At 31.4% G+C, this 18,362-nt stretch overlaps 2 protein-coding genes across 2 annotated transcripts; one reads left to right on the forward strand and one right to left on the reverse strand.

Moving 5' to 3' along the window:
• The first annotated feature begins 4,070 nt into the window (after positions 1 to 4,070).
• Positions 4,071 to 10,861, forward strand: LOC114925333 (uncharacterized). Its single transcript, XM_029292914.1, has 2 exons — positions 4,071 to 4,720; positions 10,843 to 10,861. Exons 1-2 carry the CDS (start codon positions 4,071 to 4,073, stop codon positions 10,859 to 10,861), a joined length of 669 nt encoding a protein of 222 aa, XP_029148747.1.
• Positions 10,862 to 12,192: 1,331 nt separating this feature from the next.
• Positions 12,193 to 13,552, reverse strand: LOC112746928 (agamous-like MADS-box protein AGL62). The gene has a single exon (XM_025795037.3). The coding sequence runs from the start codon at positions 13,162 to 13,164 to the stop codon at positions 12,406 to 12,408; it is 759 nt and encodes a 252-aa protein (XP_025650822.1). The 5' UTR covers positions 13,165 to 13,552; the 3' UTR covers positions 12,193 to 12,405.
• Between the last annotated feature and the right edge of the window lie 4,810 nt (positions 13,553 to 18,362).

Here is an 18,362-nt window from a genome sequence, read left to right on the forward strand (position 1 = left end):
GTCTTCCGACCATACCAATATCAATCAGGGAATTATCATCAATAAAACTATTAGAAGTTTCAATAGAAGAAGGAGATTTAGCACCCCCACCTTCTTTCTCCAATTGATTAGAAATGGCATTAAAATCCCCCATTAACACAACCTTACCATCGAACGGTTGGGTGACTGAAGTTAATTAAGCAAATTGAGTCATTCTATGTTGATCATTTGAACTGAGATAAACACCTAGAACACCATAGGGATCATTAGAACCAACTGTCAAAACTGATGCCGCAATGAAAAATCTACCAGGCTGTAAAATCTGAACAGTACAACCATCCCTCCATGCTATTGCCAAACCCCCTGATAATCCATCCGGATCTACAATAAACCATTCCTTGAAACCACAAGATCTTAGTTTTCCTTCAACTTGTCGAGATTGATTTTTTGTTTCACATATAAAACCAACCTCGGGGGAGTAGGATTTGCAAATCCCTTTAAGATTGTGGATTGTCAGGGGTCTCCCCAAACCCCGACAATTCCATGAGAGCAGTTTCATATTTCTTTGGGTGCCACTTGAAGGTGGCCTCCACCGTCATAGCAATTATATGAGGGTTCTGAGTCTCTGATTTGTTGCTCATGGTGTAGAGAAAATCAGAATTGGTATTCAATGATTCCAAAGAGACATAAGATATATGGAATGAATGAATTAGAAAACGGAATGAATTGGGAGAGAAAACGAAAATTAGGGAGCTAAGTGGAAAAGAAATTAAGAAAAGAAAGTAGAAGAAGATGGAAAAGAGTTTTACGAAGAAAAGACAAAGAAAGGTGTAACCATGGAAGCGGCGCAGTAAAACCCTATCAGAGCGTCGGGCGCTAGATGAGGAATACGTACTCCAACTAATTTGCCATGTAAGTTTTTAATACTAAATCAAACACATACTTTATATCTTTCCATTTTCTTTTAATAATTAAAAATTTACACGAAAAAATAATGTACATTAATTCTCCCACTGAATACAGGAAAAATTTAAAAAAAAAAGTGGATATATAAAATACTTATTACACAAGAAGGTGGATTTTTGTGTACTTAAAAATTTTTTATTTAATTTATCTTAAAATAAAAATAATATAAAGTGGACTATTTTTATTTTTAAATCTTATTTCTTGTTGATTATTTTAATTTTAAATTTGATATAGGGAATGAAAGCTAGATAAATAGAGAAACAATTCTTTCGAAAAAAATCGTTTTTATTTACTAGTTTATTTTTAGTTAGCAATCATAATAATTTTTAATTATTTAATTAGTAATAATACAAAAAGTTAATAATTTCTAAAATGTTAATAAAATTTTTTTATTATTATTTATTTTTAGTCAATAATCTTAATAATTTTTAATTATTTAATTAGTAATAAAAGAATATTATCTATGTACAAAAATTCATCACAATGTATTTATATATAAAAATAAATTTTAAATAATTAAAAATTATTATAATTACTAACTAAAAATAAACTAATAAACAATCAAAAAATTTTTCTCGATAAGGTTTTTTGTTTGTGTAGCTTTCATTCTCTATATCAAATTTAAAATTGAAACAATAAATAAAAAGAATTTAAAATTAAAAGCCAACAAATAAGATTTATTTGACAAAAAAATTTATTAGATTGTTGAATCAATGCTTAGTTAAGTATATAACGCTTAATTAATTAATATGTCCACCGTCTTTTATTATTTTTGGATAATTCCAATATTTTTGTGTGTTCAAATTAAAATTCGTATATTATAATTTGAATAAAATTTATTTTTAATTAAAAATGAGTCAGTGTTGGTAGAGTTTATAGTCGACAACTTTTATATTAAAATAGACTGTAATAAACTAAATTTTAATTTGGATTCTATTATTTAAAGTCATTTTTAGATAAAAAAAATTTTTTATTATTCTATTAATCCATATAATTTTATCATATTTTCAATTAGTTCCTTATGTTTTTTTTTTTTTTAATTGCATTCCTATGCTGGTCAATTATATATATATATAGAAAGACCTAATTACAATTTAAAATAATTAAATCAATAAAAAGTTATTTAAATTTTAGTACTTTTTTTAGTATTCTCGCTACTCTTTAGTATTTTTTTAGCTATAATTTCACTATTTATAATTCTCTTCTAATATTACTTTTATTTTAACTTTTTATTTAATTTAGTCTTTCTAATGGGATTAATATAATTACAATATAAAAACAACAAAAAAAACTCCATACAAAAAAGAAATGACAATAGCGGTAAAAAAAATCATATATACAAAAAAAATAAGAACTCTAAAAATAATAACATACATGAGAGAGTATAAAAAAAATATTACCAAAAAAGGCAATAAAATTTATTATACAAATAATAAAGAATAAAATTGATAAATAAAAATATTTTTTTTAATTAATAATCTAATTGAAAATGTAAACATAGAAATTACAATTTTTAATTTTTGATAATAATCATACGTTAGACTATAGAATCACATTTTTATTTAAAATTAAAAAAATAGTCAAACTAAAAAATAAAACTTTAAACTAGACTAAATATATGATTAAGGTGCTAGTTTGATGTAGCTGAGGAGCGAGAAAAGGTTCTCTTAGGAGGTCCGTGGATGATCGAGGAAAATTATGTGGCTGTGAAGCCTTGGGATCAAGAGTTTAGATCAAGTGAAAACTGTTTTGGAGCAACTTTAGTGTGGATTAGAATTTCCGGATTACCAATTTGGTGCTACCAAGAAGATGCAATGCTCCGTGTTGCGGCTACAGTTGGCATTCCCGTTAAGGTTGATTTGGCAACAAAATTAGCTGAAAGAGGACGATATGCTCGAGCCTGTGTTCAGATAGATTTAGGATTGCCAGTGACTAAGAAGATTCTTGTTGAAGGTGTTGAATATGAGGTTGAATATGAAAGTCTTCACCTTATTTGTGGCTCCTGTCTCAAGTTTGGTCATGATATGAAGGTGTGCAAGACTGACAGCAATGCAGGAGGAGGAACTAATACCAAGGTGATCAGCGATGTAGCAAAGCAGCCAGAAAGCTCAAATTCAAAAAATCCAGTACATGTAGAAAAGGCAAGTTTTCATTTTGGCAAGAATCTTGGAGATGAGACTGTAAATGTTACTGTCCCGGATTTGGTGGAGAGTGATTTGCATGCTGTTCATGTAGACCATGCACAACATGAGGATTTGGAAGGTTGGACTCAAGTGATTAGGAAAGGAAAGTATAAAATGGGTCAAAAGCCTTCTCTTAGCACCCATCAGGTCCAACCAAAAGTAAAGAAGACTCCTAACAAGGCTACCAATACTTGGACAAGGCCTAATCACCAACGTACAACACATGCAACTGGATCCAAAGTAAAATTAAGCAGGGGCATCAATATTGGAAAACCGGTTAGTGTGGCTTCTTCGGGGACCCGGCACAATGTTCATCATCAGCAGCAAGGTGAGACAACAAATGGCACTGTGCGAAAGCGTCCTCGCCCAAACTCTTTGCAGAATTCACCAGTAGATAAGGATGGAGCATCGACGGCGGGTATGGTACAAGTTTCGACGGAGAAAATTGGGCTGCAACTTGAGAGTCCATTAAAGGCAGGATCGTCGAAGACAGGGACATCATGTTGAGTCTCGGGTTTGTTATTGGAGCTTCCTTTTTGCTGTTTTTATGGATAGTTTCAATATCATAGCCTGGAATGTGAGGGGTGCATGGCCCGTGTGCATTGCAAAAATTTGGTGAGAATATATAAACCATCTTTCTTCTTTCTCTTTGAGACTCATACCATGTTTAATAATTTGAAGAATTTTTGGGATAAGTTGGGTTTTCATTGTGTTGGTATTGAGGAAGCAGTAGGACACAGGGGTGGCATTTGGTTTCTATCTTCTATTGCTAATGCTTCTTGTGTGGTTATTGATCAAATTGACCAATGTATCACAGTAAAAGTGAGTGTGGGTAACTTAGTTTGGCTTTGTAGTGCAGTATATGGGAGTCCTCAATTCGAAAAAAGATGTATACTTTGGGATCATTTGCGTTCTATTAATTCAGGCCATAATAGACCATGGATGGCCGTTGGTGATTTTAATGAGATTGTGGCACCAGATGAGAGTACAGGTGCTTATTTTTCTTCTCACAGAGCTAGTCTATTAACTACTACTCTAGATGACTGTGAGCTCTTTGATCTTAAAGTGACTGGTAGGAGATATACTTGGTATAGAGCAGTTCAGGCTGGCAGGGACTTGGCTAAAAGGTTGGATAGAGCTATAGTTAATGAGGCGTGGATGACAATGTTTCCTGAGGGTTATTCTGAAATTCTTAGCAGGCTTCATTCTGATCATTGTCCTATTTTAGTTCGTTGTCATGGTAGCCCCAGAGTGAAAGGCTCACGTCCTTTTAGGTTCCAAGCTGCGTGGGCAACACATCCTTCTTATAAACATGTTATTAGTAAGGCTTGGAATCAAGAGTTTGGAAGTGTTACCGAAAGGCTTAAGATGGTTCAACAGGCTTCTTTGGACTTCAACTCAAAGATTTTTGGAAATATTTTTGTGCGAAAAAATAAGCTGGAATATCAGATTGATCAGATTCAACGGCGTTTGGAGGTTACCGATGTGTTATCTCTGAGAATTAAAGAAGCTGAACTGAGGGAAGATTACAATAGGCTTTTGTTGCAAGAGGAACTTTTTTGGTACCAGAAATCTAGAGAGCAGTGGGTCAAGTATGGGGATAGAAACACTAAATTCTTTCATCTTCAGACTTTGGTATGTAGAAACCATAATAGAGTACATGGATTATATGTTAGAGATGGGTCTTGGTCTACTGATCCAGATATTCTCCAGGAAGAAGCTCTCTCTTTTTACAAGAATCTCTTTGGTACAACGGAAGAGGTTGAGGTTGATTGTTTAGGGGATGTTCCGATGCCCACTCTAAGTACTGAGGCTTGTGCCAGGTTAATTGACCCTGTCTCTTTTGCGGAAGTCAAGACAGCAGTATTCAGTATGAGCCCTTTTAAGGCTCCTGGTCCAGATGGCTTTCAAGCTTATTTTTTTAAAGAATATTGGGAGATAGTAGGCACTGAGATTTGGAATATTGTCCGGAGCGCTTTTTTGGGAGAGTTCTTAAATCCTAGCATCATGGAAACTCTGATTGTGCTTATTCCTAAAATTGATAACCCTACCTTTATGAAGGATTTCAGGCCTATTAGCTTGTGTAATGTTGTTTATAAAATTATCACAAAAGTATTGACTAACCGACTTCGGCCTTTTCTTCTAGATATTGTTAGTCCTTTACAAGGAGGTTTTATTCCGGGTCGTGGTGCTCCTGATAATATTATTGTGGCCCAAGAAATTCTGAATTTCATGAAGCATACAAAATCCAAGAAAGGTACTCTTGCTTTTAAAATTGATCTTGAAAAAGCTTATGATAGGATGGATTGGAGGTTTTTGGAGAGTACTCTCATTGCTTTTGGTTTTCCTATCATCACTGTTAATTTGATTATGACTTGTGTCCGTGCATCATCTCTTTCTATTATGTGGAATGGGAATAGATTGGATAGTTTTGCTCCTAGAAGGGGGCTTAGACAGGGCGATCCAATGTCTCCTTACTTATTTGTGCTTTGTATGGAAAGACTTGCTTGCTATATATCTCATAAGGTGGTCGAGGGTGTGTGGAAACCAGTTTCTGTCACTAGGGGTGGCCCAAAATTTTCTCATTTGATGTTTGCAGATGATCTCTTACTCTTCTGTCAGGCTACAAAGAGTCAGGTCCAATGGTCATGCATTCTCTTAACATTTTTTGCAAGGCATCTGGCATGAAAGTGAATCTTGAAAAGTCTAAAGCTTTTTGTTCTAAAAATGTGACTGCTCGTAGAAGAGATATTTTTACTAGTGTTTCTTTAATACGTTTTGCTTTGGACTTAGGAAGATATCTTGGAGTTAACCTTAATCATTCCTGTACCAGTAGGGCTTCTTTTCATTCGGTGATTGAAAAGGTGAGGGGAAGAGTAGCTAATTGGAAAGGAAGGCTTCTAAATAAAGCAGGGAGACTTTGCCTGATCAATTCTGTTGCAGCATCCATTCCTGTCTATCATATGCAGGTATCTTTTTTTCCAAATTGGGTTTGCGATAAATTATCTTCTATGATGAGACAGTTCCTTTGGAAGGGTCAAGTTGATGGTAAAGGTCTTTCTCTTGTTAATTGGAGGACCGTGATCACTCCAAAAAAATTTGGTGGCCTGGGTGTTAGAGATCCTGCGTGTGTTAATATATCTTTACTTGGTAAATTGGTGTGGCAACTTTTTCATTGTCAGGACAAGCCTTGGGTTGCTCTATTGAGGGCGAAGTATATGAGGAATGAGGGAGTTTTAGATGGCCCTGTCCCTTGCAATGCTTCTCATGTTTGGAAGAGTATCTCAAAGGCTTTTGGTGCTCTTAAGGATGCCTTCTCTTGGTGCGTTGGGTCACTTGATCAATCTTTTTGGTTTGACAATTGGAGTATTGAGGGTCCAATTGCTCAAGATGTCCCTTTTGTACATATATCTGACTCTGATTTAACTATTAGAGACGTTTGGAAAGATGGTCAATGGAATCTCCATGATATTTTCTCTATCATTCCAGAAGATGTCAAACAGCGTTTGAATGCTTATAATCCAGATTTGAATGCTGGAGAGAGTTCGGGTTGGTCGTGGGGTGTGGCATCTTCTAGACTTTACTCAGCTAGGAGTGGGTATAGTTGGCTAGCTAAAAGAAAGTTTGACTGGAATGAGCATGATAATTGGTTGTGGATATGGCGACTGCATATTCCTGAGAAGTACAAGTTCTTGATTTGGCTCAGTCTTCATAATGCTATTCCTACGGCAGAGTTTCGTTTAGGTCGTGGTTTAGCTTTATCTAGCACCTGTCATCGATGTCAGAATGGTTCTGAATCAATTCTTCATTGTCTTCGGGAGTGCCCTAGTGCCAAGGAGGTCTGGAACCTTTTAGGCCTGTATTCAGATAACTCGAATTTACATGATTGGCTCTATAGAGGTGCAAGGAGTGAAAATATTTTTCTTTTCTTTTCGACCATCTGGTGGATTTGGAGAAGCAGGAACCATGACTTATTTAATATAGATGATTCATGGAGTGCTAGTAAAGTGGTGAGTTTGATTCGTAGTTCAGTAAGGGAGTTTCACACTATTTTTGCTATGCATCAATCTCTGTCTCCTCCTTCACTTTGTTTGCATTGGGTTCCACCTCCAGTTTATTCTGTTAAATTGAATTGTGATGCTAGTTGGTTTGCTCCTTCTGGCTATGCTAGTTTTGGTTGTATCATTCGCAATCCTGATGGATGTTGGTTGAAAGGTTGCACTGGGAAAGTCGAAGTGTGCAGTGTTCTTTTTGCTGAATTGTATGCAATTTGGAGAGGCTTACTTCTTGCTTGGGAGAGTGGATTTCGTGAGGTTATTTGTGAAACAGACTGTTTAGAAGCTCTTTTCTTGGTAAACCAAAGAATGCTTGGTAAGGATATTCCGGAATGGGATTTGGCAAAACATATACAGGAGGTTATGAATTGGAATTGGAGAGTCTCTATTCTTTTAATTCAGAGGACTGCAAATAGTGTTGCAGATTGTATGGCTAAAGCAGCTGCTTCTGTCGCGGACATTCACTCGAATTGGAGCCAACCATGGAGTGAGCTTCAACATCTAATAGATTTAGATATGACTCTAGCCAATTAATTTGGTTTTGTCTCTTTTTTTTTCTTTCTTTTCTATTTAGTCACCAAAAAAAAAAAAACTTTACATCTTATCATTTTTTCTGACAATTAAAGATTTACACGAGAAAATGGTGTACATTCATTCCCCTTGTACACGAGAAAAATGATGTAACACTTAATTAATATGTAACGTTTAATTCATATTTGACAGAAATTGATCACACCGTGTAGGTCAACGCTTAATTAATATACAATGCTTAATTAATTAATAGCCTACAACCATTTATTATTGCGATAATTCTAATATTTCTGTGTGTTCGGATTATATTTAATATACAGTAATTTGAATAAAATTAATTTTTAATTAAAAATGAGTTGGTGTTAATGGAATTTATGTTTGACTATTTTTATATCAAAATAGATTGTAATAAACTAAATATTATTTGGATTATATTATTCAAAGTTATTTTTAAATAAAAAAAAAGTTTAATTATTCTGTTAATCTTTGTAGTTTTATCAAATTTGCAATTAGATCTTTATATTTTTCTTTTTAATTGCATTCCTACACTGCTCAATTGGAAAAGAAAAAAAATATAGAAACTTAGTTGCAATTTTGGTGAAACTATAAAGACCAACAAAATATTTAAATTTTAGTATTTTTTTAGTACTCTCAATACTCTTTAGTATTCTTTTAATTATAATTTTCACTGCTTATAATTCTAATATTACTTATGTTTTAATTTTTTATTTAATTTAGTCTCTCTAATGGGATTAATAAATTATAATATAAAATAATAAAAAAGCTCCATATAAAAAAAAGAATAATAGCAATAAAAAAACTCATATAAACAAGGAGTAACAAGAATTTTAAAAGTAATAACATGTACGAGAGAATATTAAAAAAAATTGAAAAAAATTATGATACAAATAATAAAGAATAAAATTGATAAATAAAAAATAAATTTCTATAATTAATAGTCAAACCGAAAAAGTGAACACAACAATTACAATTTTTAGTTTTTGATAATAAACATACGCTAAACTACAGAATCACATTTGTTTTTGAAATAACAAGAAAAATAGTCACTTTAAAACAAATTAAATGTACCGTATAAAGTTATTAATACTAAACCAAACACATATTTAGTCACAAAAAAAAACCAAACACATATTTTATATATTTTCGTTTTTTTGATAATTAAAAATTTACACAAAAAAAGGATGTACATTCATTCTCTCACTGAATATAGAGAAAATAAAAAAATAAATATATAAAACACTTACTACACAAGAAAGTGGATTTTTTTATACTTAAAATTTTTTTTAATTTATCTAAAAATAAAAATAATATAAAGTGGACTTTTTTTATTTTTGAATCTTATTTTTTATTAATTATTTTAATTTTGAATTTGATATAGGAAATGAAAACTAGACAAACAGAGAAACAACTCTCTCGAAAAAATCTTTTTTATTTATTAGTTTATTTTTAATTAGTAATCATAATAATTTTTAATTTTTCTTATCGAAGATCAGTAAGACTCAAATCTACCACTTCTTAGATGAATATGGAAATACTATGTCATTTGAGTTCATTGGCTCTAATTATTTAATTAGTTATAATACAAAACGTTAATAATTTCTAAAATGTTAATAAAATTTTTTTATTATTATTTATTTTTAGTCAATAATCTTAATAATTTTTAATTATTTAATTAATAATAAAAAATATTATCCGTGTACAAAAATTTATCACAATGTATTTATATATAAAAATATTTTTTAAATAATTAAAAATTATTATAATTACTGACTAAAAATAAACTAATAAATAATAAAAAAATTTTCTTGAGAAGGTTTTTCGTTTGTGCAGCTTTCATTCTCTATATCAAATTTAAATTGAAACAATAAATAAAAAGAATTTAAAATTAAAAGCCAACAAATAAAATTCATTTAACAAAAAATTCATTAGATGATTGAGTCAACGCTGAGTTAAATTTTTTTTGGGTGACTAACGCTGAGTTAAACATGTAACGCTTAATTAATTAATATGTCCACCGCCATTTATTATTGTTGGATAATTCCAATTTTTTTGTGAGTTTGAATTAAAGTTAGTATATTATAATTTGAATAAAATTTATTTTTAATTAAAAATGTGTTAGTGTTAATAGAGTTTATGGTTGATAACTTTTATATCAAAATAGATTGTAATAAATTAAATGTTAGTTTGTATTATATTATTTAAAATTATTTTTATATAAAAAAATTTAATTATCCTATTAGTCTTTATAATTTTATCAAATTTTTAATTAATTTTTTATATTTTCTTTTTAATTGCATTCCTATACTGTTCAATTAAAAAGAAAAAATATATAAAGACCTAATTATAATTTAAAATAATTAAATCAATAAAAAATTATTTAAATTTTAGTACTTTTCTTTGTACTTTCACTATTCTTTAGTATTCTTTTAGCTATAATTTTTATTACTTGTAATTCTAATATTACTTTTTTTTTAATTTTTTATTTAATTTAGTCTTTTTAATGAGATTAATAGAATTATAATATAAAACAACAACAAAAACTCCATACAAAAAAGAAATAATAGCGGTAAAAAAATCTTATATATAAAAAAAATTAAGAACTCTAAAAATAAATGCATACGTGAGAGTATCAGAGAACAAATATTACAAAAAAAATCAATAAAATTTATGATACAAATAATAAAGAACAAAATCGATAAAAAAAATTTAATTAGCAGTCTAATTGAAAATATAAACATAGAAATTACCATTTTTAATTTTTGATAATAAACATATGTTAGACTATAGAGTCATATTTGTGTTTAGAATAAAAAAAATAGTTAAATAAGAGAATAAAACTTTAAACCAAACTAAATATATGATTTAAAGTTATTAATACTAAATTAAACACATACTTTATATTTTACCATTTTCTTGTTGATAATGGAAGATTTACACGAGAAAATGGTGTACATGAGTACATCCATTCTCCCACTAAATACAATTGAAAATCTTCACGAAAAAATAATGTAACACTTAATTAATATGTAATGCTTAATCAATTAATATGTCTACCGCCATTTATTATTGTTGGATAATTCTAATATTTCTGTGTGTTCATATTACAGTCAGTATACAGTAACTTGAATAAAATTAATTTTTAATTAAAAATAAATTAGTGTTAATAGAATTTATGTTTGACTACTTTTATATCAAAATAAAATGTAATAAATTAAATATTATTTGAATTATATTATTCAAAGTTATTTTTAGATAAAAAAAAGAGTTTAATTATTCTATTAGTTTTTATAGTTTCATCAAACTTACAATTAAATTCTTATATTTTTTTCTTTTTAATTACATTCCTACACTGCTCAATTGAAAAGAAAAAAAATATAAGAACTTAATTGCAATTTTGGTGAAACTATAAAGACTAATAGAATAATTAAATTAATAAAAAATATTTAAATTTTCGTATTTTTTTAAATACTCTCAATACTTTAAGTATTCTTTTAGTTATAATTTTCACTTCTTGTAATTCTAATATTATTTTTATTTTTATTTTTATTTAATTTTGTCTTTCTAATGGGATGAATATATTACAATATAAAACAATAAAAAAGCTCCATATAAAAAAAATAATAATAGTGGTAAAAAAACTCATATAAACAAGAAATAACAAGAATTTTAAAAGTAATAACATGTACGAGAGAATATTAGAAAAAAATATTACAAAAAAAAATAAAATTTATGATACAAATAATAAAAAATAAAATTGATAAATAAAAAATAAATTTCTGTAATTAATAGTCTAACTGAAAAAGTGAACACAAAAATTACAATTTTTAGTTTTTGATAATAAACATACGTTAAACTATAGAATTATATCTGTTTTTGAGATAACAAAAAAAAGTCAAATAAAAAAATAAAATTTTAAAACAAACTAAATGTACTATATGAAATTATTAATACTAAACTAAACACATACTTTATATCTTTTCATTTTCTTTTGATAATTAAAAATTTACACGAGAAAAGAATGTACATCCATTCTCCACCAAAATTGAAAAAAAAAATAATTTACATCCATTCGCCCACTGAATATAGATAGAGAAAATAAAAAAAATGTGGGTATATAAAAACACTTGACTACATATGAAGGTGAATTTTTTTGTAATTTTTTATTTAATTTATCTAAAAATAAAAATAATATAAAGTGGACTATTTTTTATTTTTGAATCTTACAGTAAATATTAAATACTATAAGAGACATCACCATACAAAAATATACTTGTCAATTAATTAATTATTTAGTGATGGTCTTTTATTTATTTGATTTGAATATGTAATTTGGTTGATTTCTATTGTCCTTTCCTTCAAATTAAATACGCTCTATGGATAAATCTTATTTTTATAAGAATTGTATAATATAATAAAAATGCAATAAGATGCTATTTATTTTTAAAAAGAAAACGATAAGGGTATCACAGCTTTAATTTTTATTTTCAAACTGCATGCAAATAGGTGCATGTACAGAGACTTAACAGAAAATTTAAAATATGACCAATAATGAAGAGGAAAGTAGAAGCTACTCCTCGAACAGCTGGAATAACAATTAACAGTAAATTAAACAACATAAATGCTAGGATCAGAACATGCATGGGTGATCACAATTCAAAAGCTCGCCATTGTTAGTTGTTACGAGTGTACGGTCCAAAGGGAGATCCTCCTCCCTGCTGCAGCATGGCAGTGTAGCTATAAAACTGGTGGTACGGTATCTCATCTCCAAATGCTTGATGATGATTATGCATCTGAGAGTTTTGAAACAGCGACGAGAAAAATATTGGCGGTAACGGCACTGGCATCGGCACATGCAGCGGCATCATGTTATTAGGAGTATAATTCCCCACAGCCACAGGGTCTTTGTTAATACGAAGCTTTTCAAAGTGGCAAGTAACGGTTTTCTTCAGCTCCTCCAGCGCCACTTTATATTGCTTCAGTTTGGGCACACTCATCTCACCAACAGGAGCAGCCCACCACCACTTAGCCTCTGCCTCCTTCCGCCAGCGTTTCATTTCCTCCAACTGCTTCCTCTCCGCTTCGATCTCCTCGTTGATCTTCGCCAGCAATGTGTTGAGCTCATCATGAGCCTCCGTCGTGAAGTGGACGGTGGCGGCGTCCAGGTGTGGCGGGCCCCCACCTTCCGTGAAGCTTTTGATGAGGGCTTCCACGCTGGGGTGCCCAAAAGAATAGGCCTTGTTCCCCGGAGAGAACACGATGAGTGCCAACTCAACACCGCAAAGGGTGCTTAGCTCGCTCGCTTTCTTGAAAAGCCCACCGCGACGCTTTGAGAATGTCACTTGCAAGTTGCTCTCCTTCATCATCTTCTTCATCTCGATCTTTTGGCGGCCTTTGTTTTTCTTCGAATTGGAGCTTGAATTTGAAGCCATCCTTGGTGCCTGAAACAATTATTGCAAAATGATAAGAATGAAAGCACAAAGTTAAAATATATGTAATTAACTTCCAAGTTGTGAAATGGTGTAGGCATATGGTAGCAGAATGGATCATTTTATAGAGAAATTTCAACGGAGGCTATTATGCAATTGGCTATTAATTATTAAGAAGAGAAAGTCTAGAGACACCATTTTTATTAAAATTTGGCAATATTTAATTATCAAATGAAAATAGAATAATTTTATATTATTATAGATATAATTTTATACCATTAAAAATATTAATAATAACTAATTGATGACTACAAATTATAAAATTTGCTGGTCCTAGTACTCCTCTATTAAAAATATATGCATACAAGAAAAATAGAAAAAAAAAAAGATAAATAAGTCCCCTAACTTTTAATTAGAAGACACAGGTATTGTTTGGTGAAGAAAAAGAGACGGAAAGACTGAGACTGAGAGACAGAGACTAAAAGACAGAGATTGAAATAAATCTCAATATTTTGTTTGGTGTAAAATATGAGACAGAAATTGAAACAAGAACGAAACTCTAATTTAATTTGCACAAAGGGTAGAATTGGAATTAATTAATTGAAATGAGGGTATTTTAGGTATAAAATGTTATTAAAGTGTCAGTCTCTATCTCTAAAAGTTTTAGTCCCCTATGTCCCTATTTTTTGGAGGTACTGAAATACTGAAATTTTAGAGATAGAGACAAAAATTTTAGTACCAGTCTCTAAACCAACAAACATGATACTAATTTGAGTCTCTCAATTTTTGTCTCAATATCTCAAAACAACAAACGCTACATTAAGTTCTTGATTAATTGAAAATACAAAAATATTCCTGACTTTTTAAAATATGAAACACTTAAATATTTCCATTCAAAGTATAAAAGAATAAATTGGTCAAAATATTTAAATATTTCGCATTTTAAAAAGTGTAGGACATTTTTGTATTTTTAATTAATTAAAATTTATTTTTTTTGAGATAAAAAATAAGGGAATTATTTCACGTTTACTCAAAAATTAACCATATCAATAATTATGTATTTATATATAAATAAACATATTATTTTATACTATTTTTAATATATATTTTATATTCTAATTTATATTATATGTAAATAACTAATTTAATTAATTTTTTATATTTAACATGATTCATTAATTAAATCCATTATTTTTCATATTGTCATTTTTACATGATATTTTATTCTAATTTAGAAATATATACAACCTTTTTTAAGGAATGTTGCGACGACTTTTGGGCTAACATTTAATTTTAAAATTTAATTGAATGTTAGTTTAATATAATTCGATAAAACTTTTAAACGAAAAAGATTTTACTAAAGTGTTTATAAGGAATGTTATAATGATTTTGGATATCATGTTGTTTTTTAAAAAATGCAATTTTTAAATGATGAGTATCATATTTTATTTGATTATATTTTATATATTTTAAATATATCTTAATTTTGAAATTATCTTAAAGTGATATTTATTTAAAATATTTAAAATTTTAAACTTATCGTCAAATATATAATATAATATACATAAAATTAGCTTTGGAAGTAATCTTATTTGAACATTGCCAATGAGTAATAGTTCAAATGGCATAGACTCCCCATACTCGATTAAGAGGTTGCGGGTTCGAATCTCCTATCTTTCCAAAATTTTAAGCCAATGACTAATAGCTCAAATGGCATAGACTCCCGGGAGTACGTACTCCTCATCTAGCGCCCGACGCTCTGCTAGGGTTTCACTGCGCCGCCTCCATAGTTACACATTTCTTTGTCTTTTCTTCGTCAAACTCTTTTCCATCTTCTTCTAATTTCTTTTCTACTTAGCTCCCTAATTTTCGTTTTCTCTCCCATTTCATTCCTCTTTTAATTCATTCCATTTTCTAATTCACTCATTCCATATATCTTATGTCTCTTTGGAATCATTGAATACCAATTCTGATTTTCTCTACACCATGAGCAACAAATCAGAGACTCAGAACTCTCATATAATTGCTATGACAGTGGAGGGTGCCAGCCTTCAAGTGGCACCCAAAGAAATATGAAACTGTTCTCGTGGAATTATCGGGGTTTGGGGAGACCCCTGACAATCCACAATCTTAAAGGGATTTGCAAATCCTACTCTCCCGATGTTGGTTTTATCTGTGAAACAAAAAATCAATCTCGACAAGTTGAAGGAAAACTAAGATCTTGTGGTTTCAAGGAATGGTTTATTGTAGATCCGGATGGATTATCAGGGGGTTTGGCAATGGCATGGAGGGATGGTTGTACTGTTCAGATTTTACAACATGGTAGATTTTTCATTGCGGCATCAGTTTTGACAGCTGGTTCTAATGATCCCTATGGTGTTCTAGGTGTTTATCTCAGTTCAAATGATCAACATAGAATGGCTCAATTTGCTGAATTAACTTCAATCACCCAACAGTTCGATGGTAAGGTTGTGTTAATAGGGGATTTTAATGCCATTTCTAATCAATTGGAGAAAGAAGGTGGGGGTGCTAAATCTCCTTCTTCTATTGAAACCTTTAATAGTTTTATTGATGATAATTCCCTGATTGATATTGGTATGGTCGGAAGACCATTCACTTGGTCAAATAGACGGAGGGGTGATGAGTTGATATAGGAAAGACTGGACCGATTCTTGGTAGGAGTTGATTGGCAGCAACTCTATCCCAATGCAACGGTTCTTAGACTGTCAGAATTAGGCTCGGATCATGCCCCTCTTCTCCTAGACTCTAATCCGAGAACTGAGAGATCTAAACGTCGATTCAAATTCCAAGAAAGATGGTGTTCTAATGATGAAATAAGGCAGATTGTTAGAGAGGTTTGGCATGAACAGATTGATGGTTCAGCCATGTATATCCTAGCTCAAAAAATAAAGCGTTGTCGGCATAAGATTATCAGATGGCAGCAAGAACACAGATCTAATTCGAAGGTGGAGATTGATTTACTACAGTCGGAATTAGAGGAACTTCGTTTAGCAGGAATTCATGGAGGCGACATCATTTCAGAAATAGAGGACAAACTTGAAAAAGCATTGCAAAATGAGGAATCTTATTGGAAAGATAAGTCTAGAGTCAAATGGCTCAAATCTGGTGATCAGAATACAGCTTTCTTCTATCAGAAATTTAGAAACCAAACCCGAAGGAATAGAATTTGGCAACTAACTGGCAGTGATGGTGAAGTGGCTACTTCAAATGCTGGTATTGCTTCTGTGGCTGAATCTTATTTCAAGGACATCTTTTCCTCCACTTGTCATGAGAACCCTGAACCTCTGTTTATTAATTTTGAACCTAAGGTTACAGCTCACATGAACCGTAGGCTTCAAAGACCAGTGACTATGGAGGAAGTGAAACGTGCAACATTTAGCATTCATCCTCAAAATGCTCCAGGAGATGATGGTATGACAGCAAAATTTTTTCAAAGCTTCTGGAACATACTTAGTGGTGATGTGTTTCGAGCAGTTAAGAGCTTCTTTTCTGGAGGCAGAATCTTAAAGGGTTTTAACCACACTCAGATCTGTCTTATTCCCAAGATTTCGGATGCTAAAGATATGACTCAGGTAAGACCAATAAGCCTATCTTCAGTCTTTTACAATATTATCTCCAAAGTATTTGTACATAGGCTTCAGGGTATGATGAATAGACTAATTAGCCCTACGCAGAGTGCTTTTATTAAAGGCAGATTAATCTCTGATAATATCCTAATTGCTCACGAGTGTATGCATTACTTGAAGAACAAAAAAAGGGGTCTCGAAAATGAAATGGCGCTAAAATTAGATATGAGTAAGGCATATGATAGGGTGGAATGGAACTTTCTTTGGTTTATATTGGAGAAGTTTGGTATTGACTCCCGATGGATCATGTGGATTCGAGAATTAGTGACAACTGTTTCTTATTCTGTTATTGTGGAAGGACAACCTTATGGTTTCTTCAAACCAAATAGAGGTATTCGACAAGGAGATCCTCTATCCCCCTATCTTTTTCTTTTTTGTGCAGAAGGTCTCTCCTTCTTGCTACACAAGGCAGAACAAAACATACTAATTCAGGGTCTTCAGATACATAGGCAATGTCCCAAGGTCAACCACCTCCTGTTTGCTGATGATTCCATTTTATTCTGTAAGGCTAATCTTGAAGCATGTTCAAATATCCTGCATTTATTGAATTCTTATGAAAGCATCAGTGGCCAGAGGGTAAATCTTAATAAATCTGCTATATTCTTTAGCCACAACACTCCGTCTACTACTCGTACACTACTGGCTAACTCTATGAATATTAATCATATTGGGGCTCAGAATAAATACCTTGGTTTGCCTTCTACAGTCTCTAAATCGAAAAAGGCTTCTTTTAGTATGATCAAAGAAAAGGTTCAGAAAAGAATCCAAGGGTGGAAGCGCAATCTTCTTTCGTCAGGTGGTAGACACGTATTGCTTAAGGTAGTGGGAGAAGCTATTCCTATTTATACATTGTCTTGCTTCAAGTTGCCTGATGGTTTAATTTCGGAAATTCACTCTCTACTTTCTCAGTTCTGGCGGGGACAAAAAGGTTCTGAAAGGAGGATGGCTTGGATTAGCTGGGACACTATGACTCGCCCACGAAAAGAAGGAGGCCTTGGATTTAAAGATCTCAGAATCCAAAATCTGGCGCTTTTAGGCAAACAGTTTTGGCGACTTGTAACACAGCCTACTTCCTTATTATCCAAAATCTTAAGAGGTAAATACTTTAGCAATGGTAATGCTATAACGACAGAAATTGGAGTCTTACCTTCTTGGGGATGGAGGAGCATACTGGAAGGCCGAAAGATTGTTGAAAAAGGTCTTAATTGGGCTGTGGGTACTGGTGAGAATATCTGAACCTTTGAGGATCATTGGCTGCCTCATCCGTATCCTTTAATGATTTCTGACATGCCAAATAGACAGGCTATTTCTGAGTTGGTTCCAAGAGTTAAAGATCTAATTACTGAAGATAGAAATTAGAATCAGAATCTCATTCAAGAATTATTTCCCCAAGACGTTGCAAACAGGATTTTGCTAGTTAAAATTCAGCAGAGTAGGGACAAATTGCAATGGGATTTGAACAAATCCAAACAATATGATACAGCTTCAGGTTACATAATTGGCTATTTATTTTACCATCCACCTCTGGAGCTTTGCCCTAATTATATGCAGCAG

The sequence above is a fragment of the Arachis hypogaea genome, chromosome 15 (genome assembly GCF_003086295.3).
Source record: "Arachis hypogaea cultivar Tifrunner chromosome 15, arahy.Tifrunner.gnm2.J5K5, whole genome shotgun sequence".
Taxonomy (NCBI): domain Eukaryota; kingdom Viridiplantae; phylum Streptophyta; class Magnoliopsida; order Fabales; family Fabaceae; genus Arachis; species Arachis hypogaea.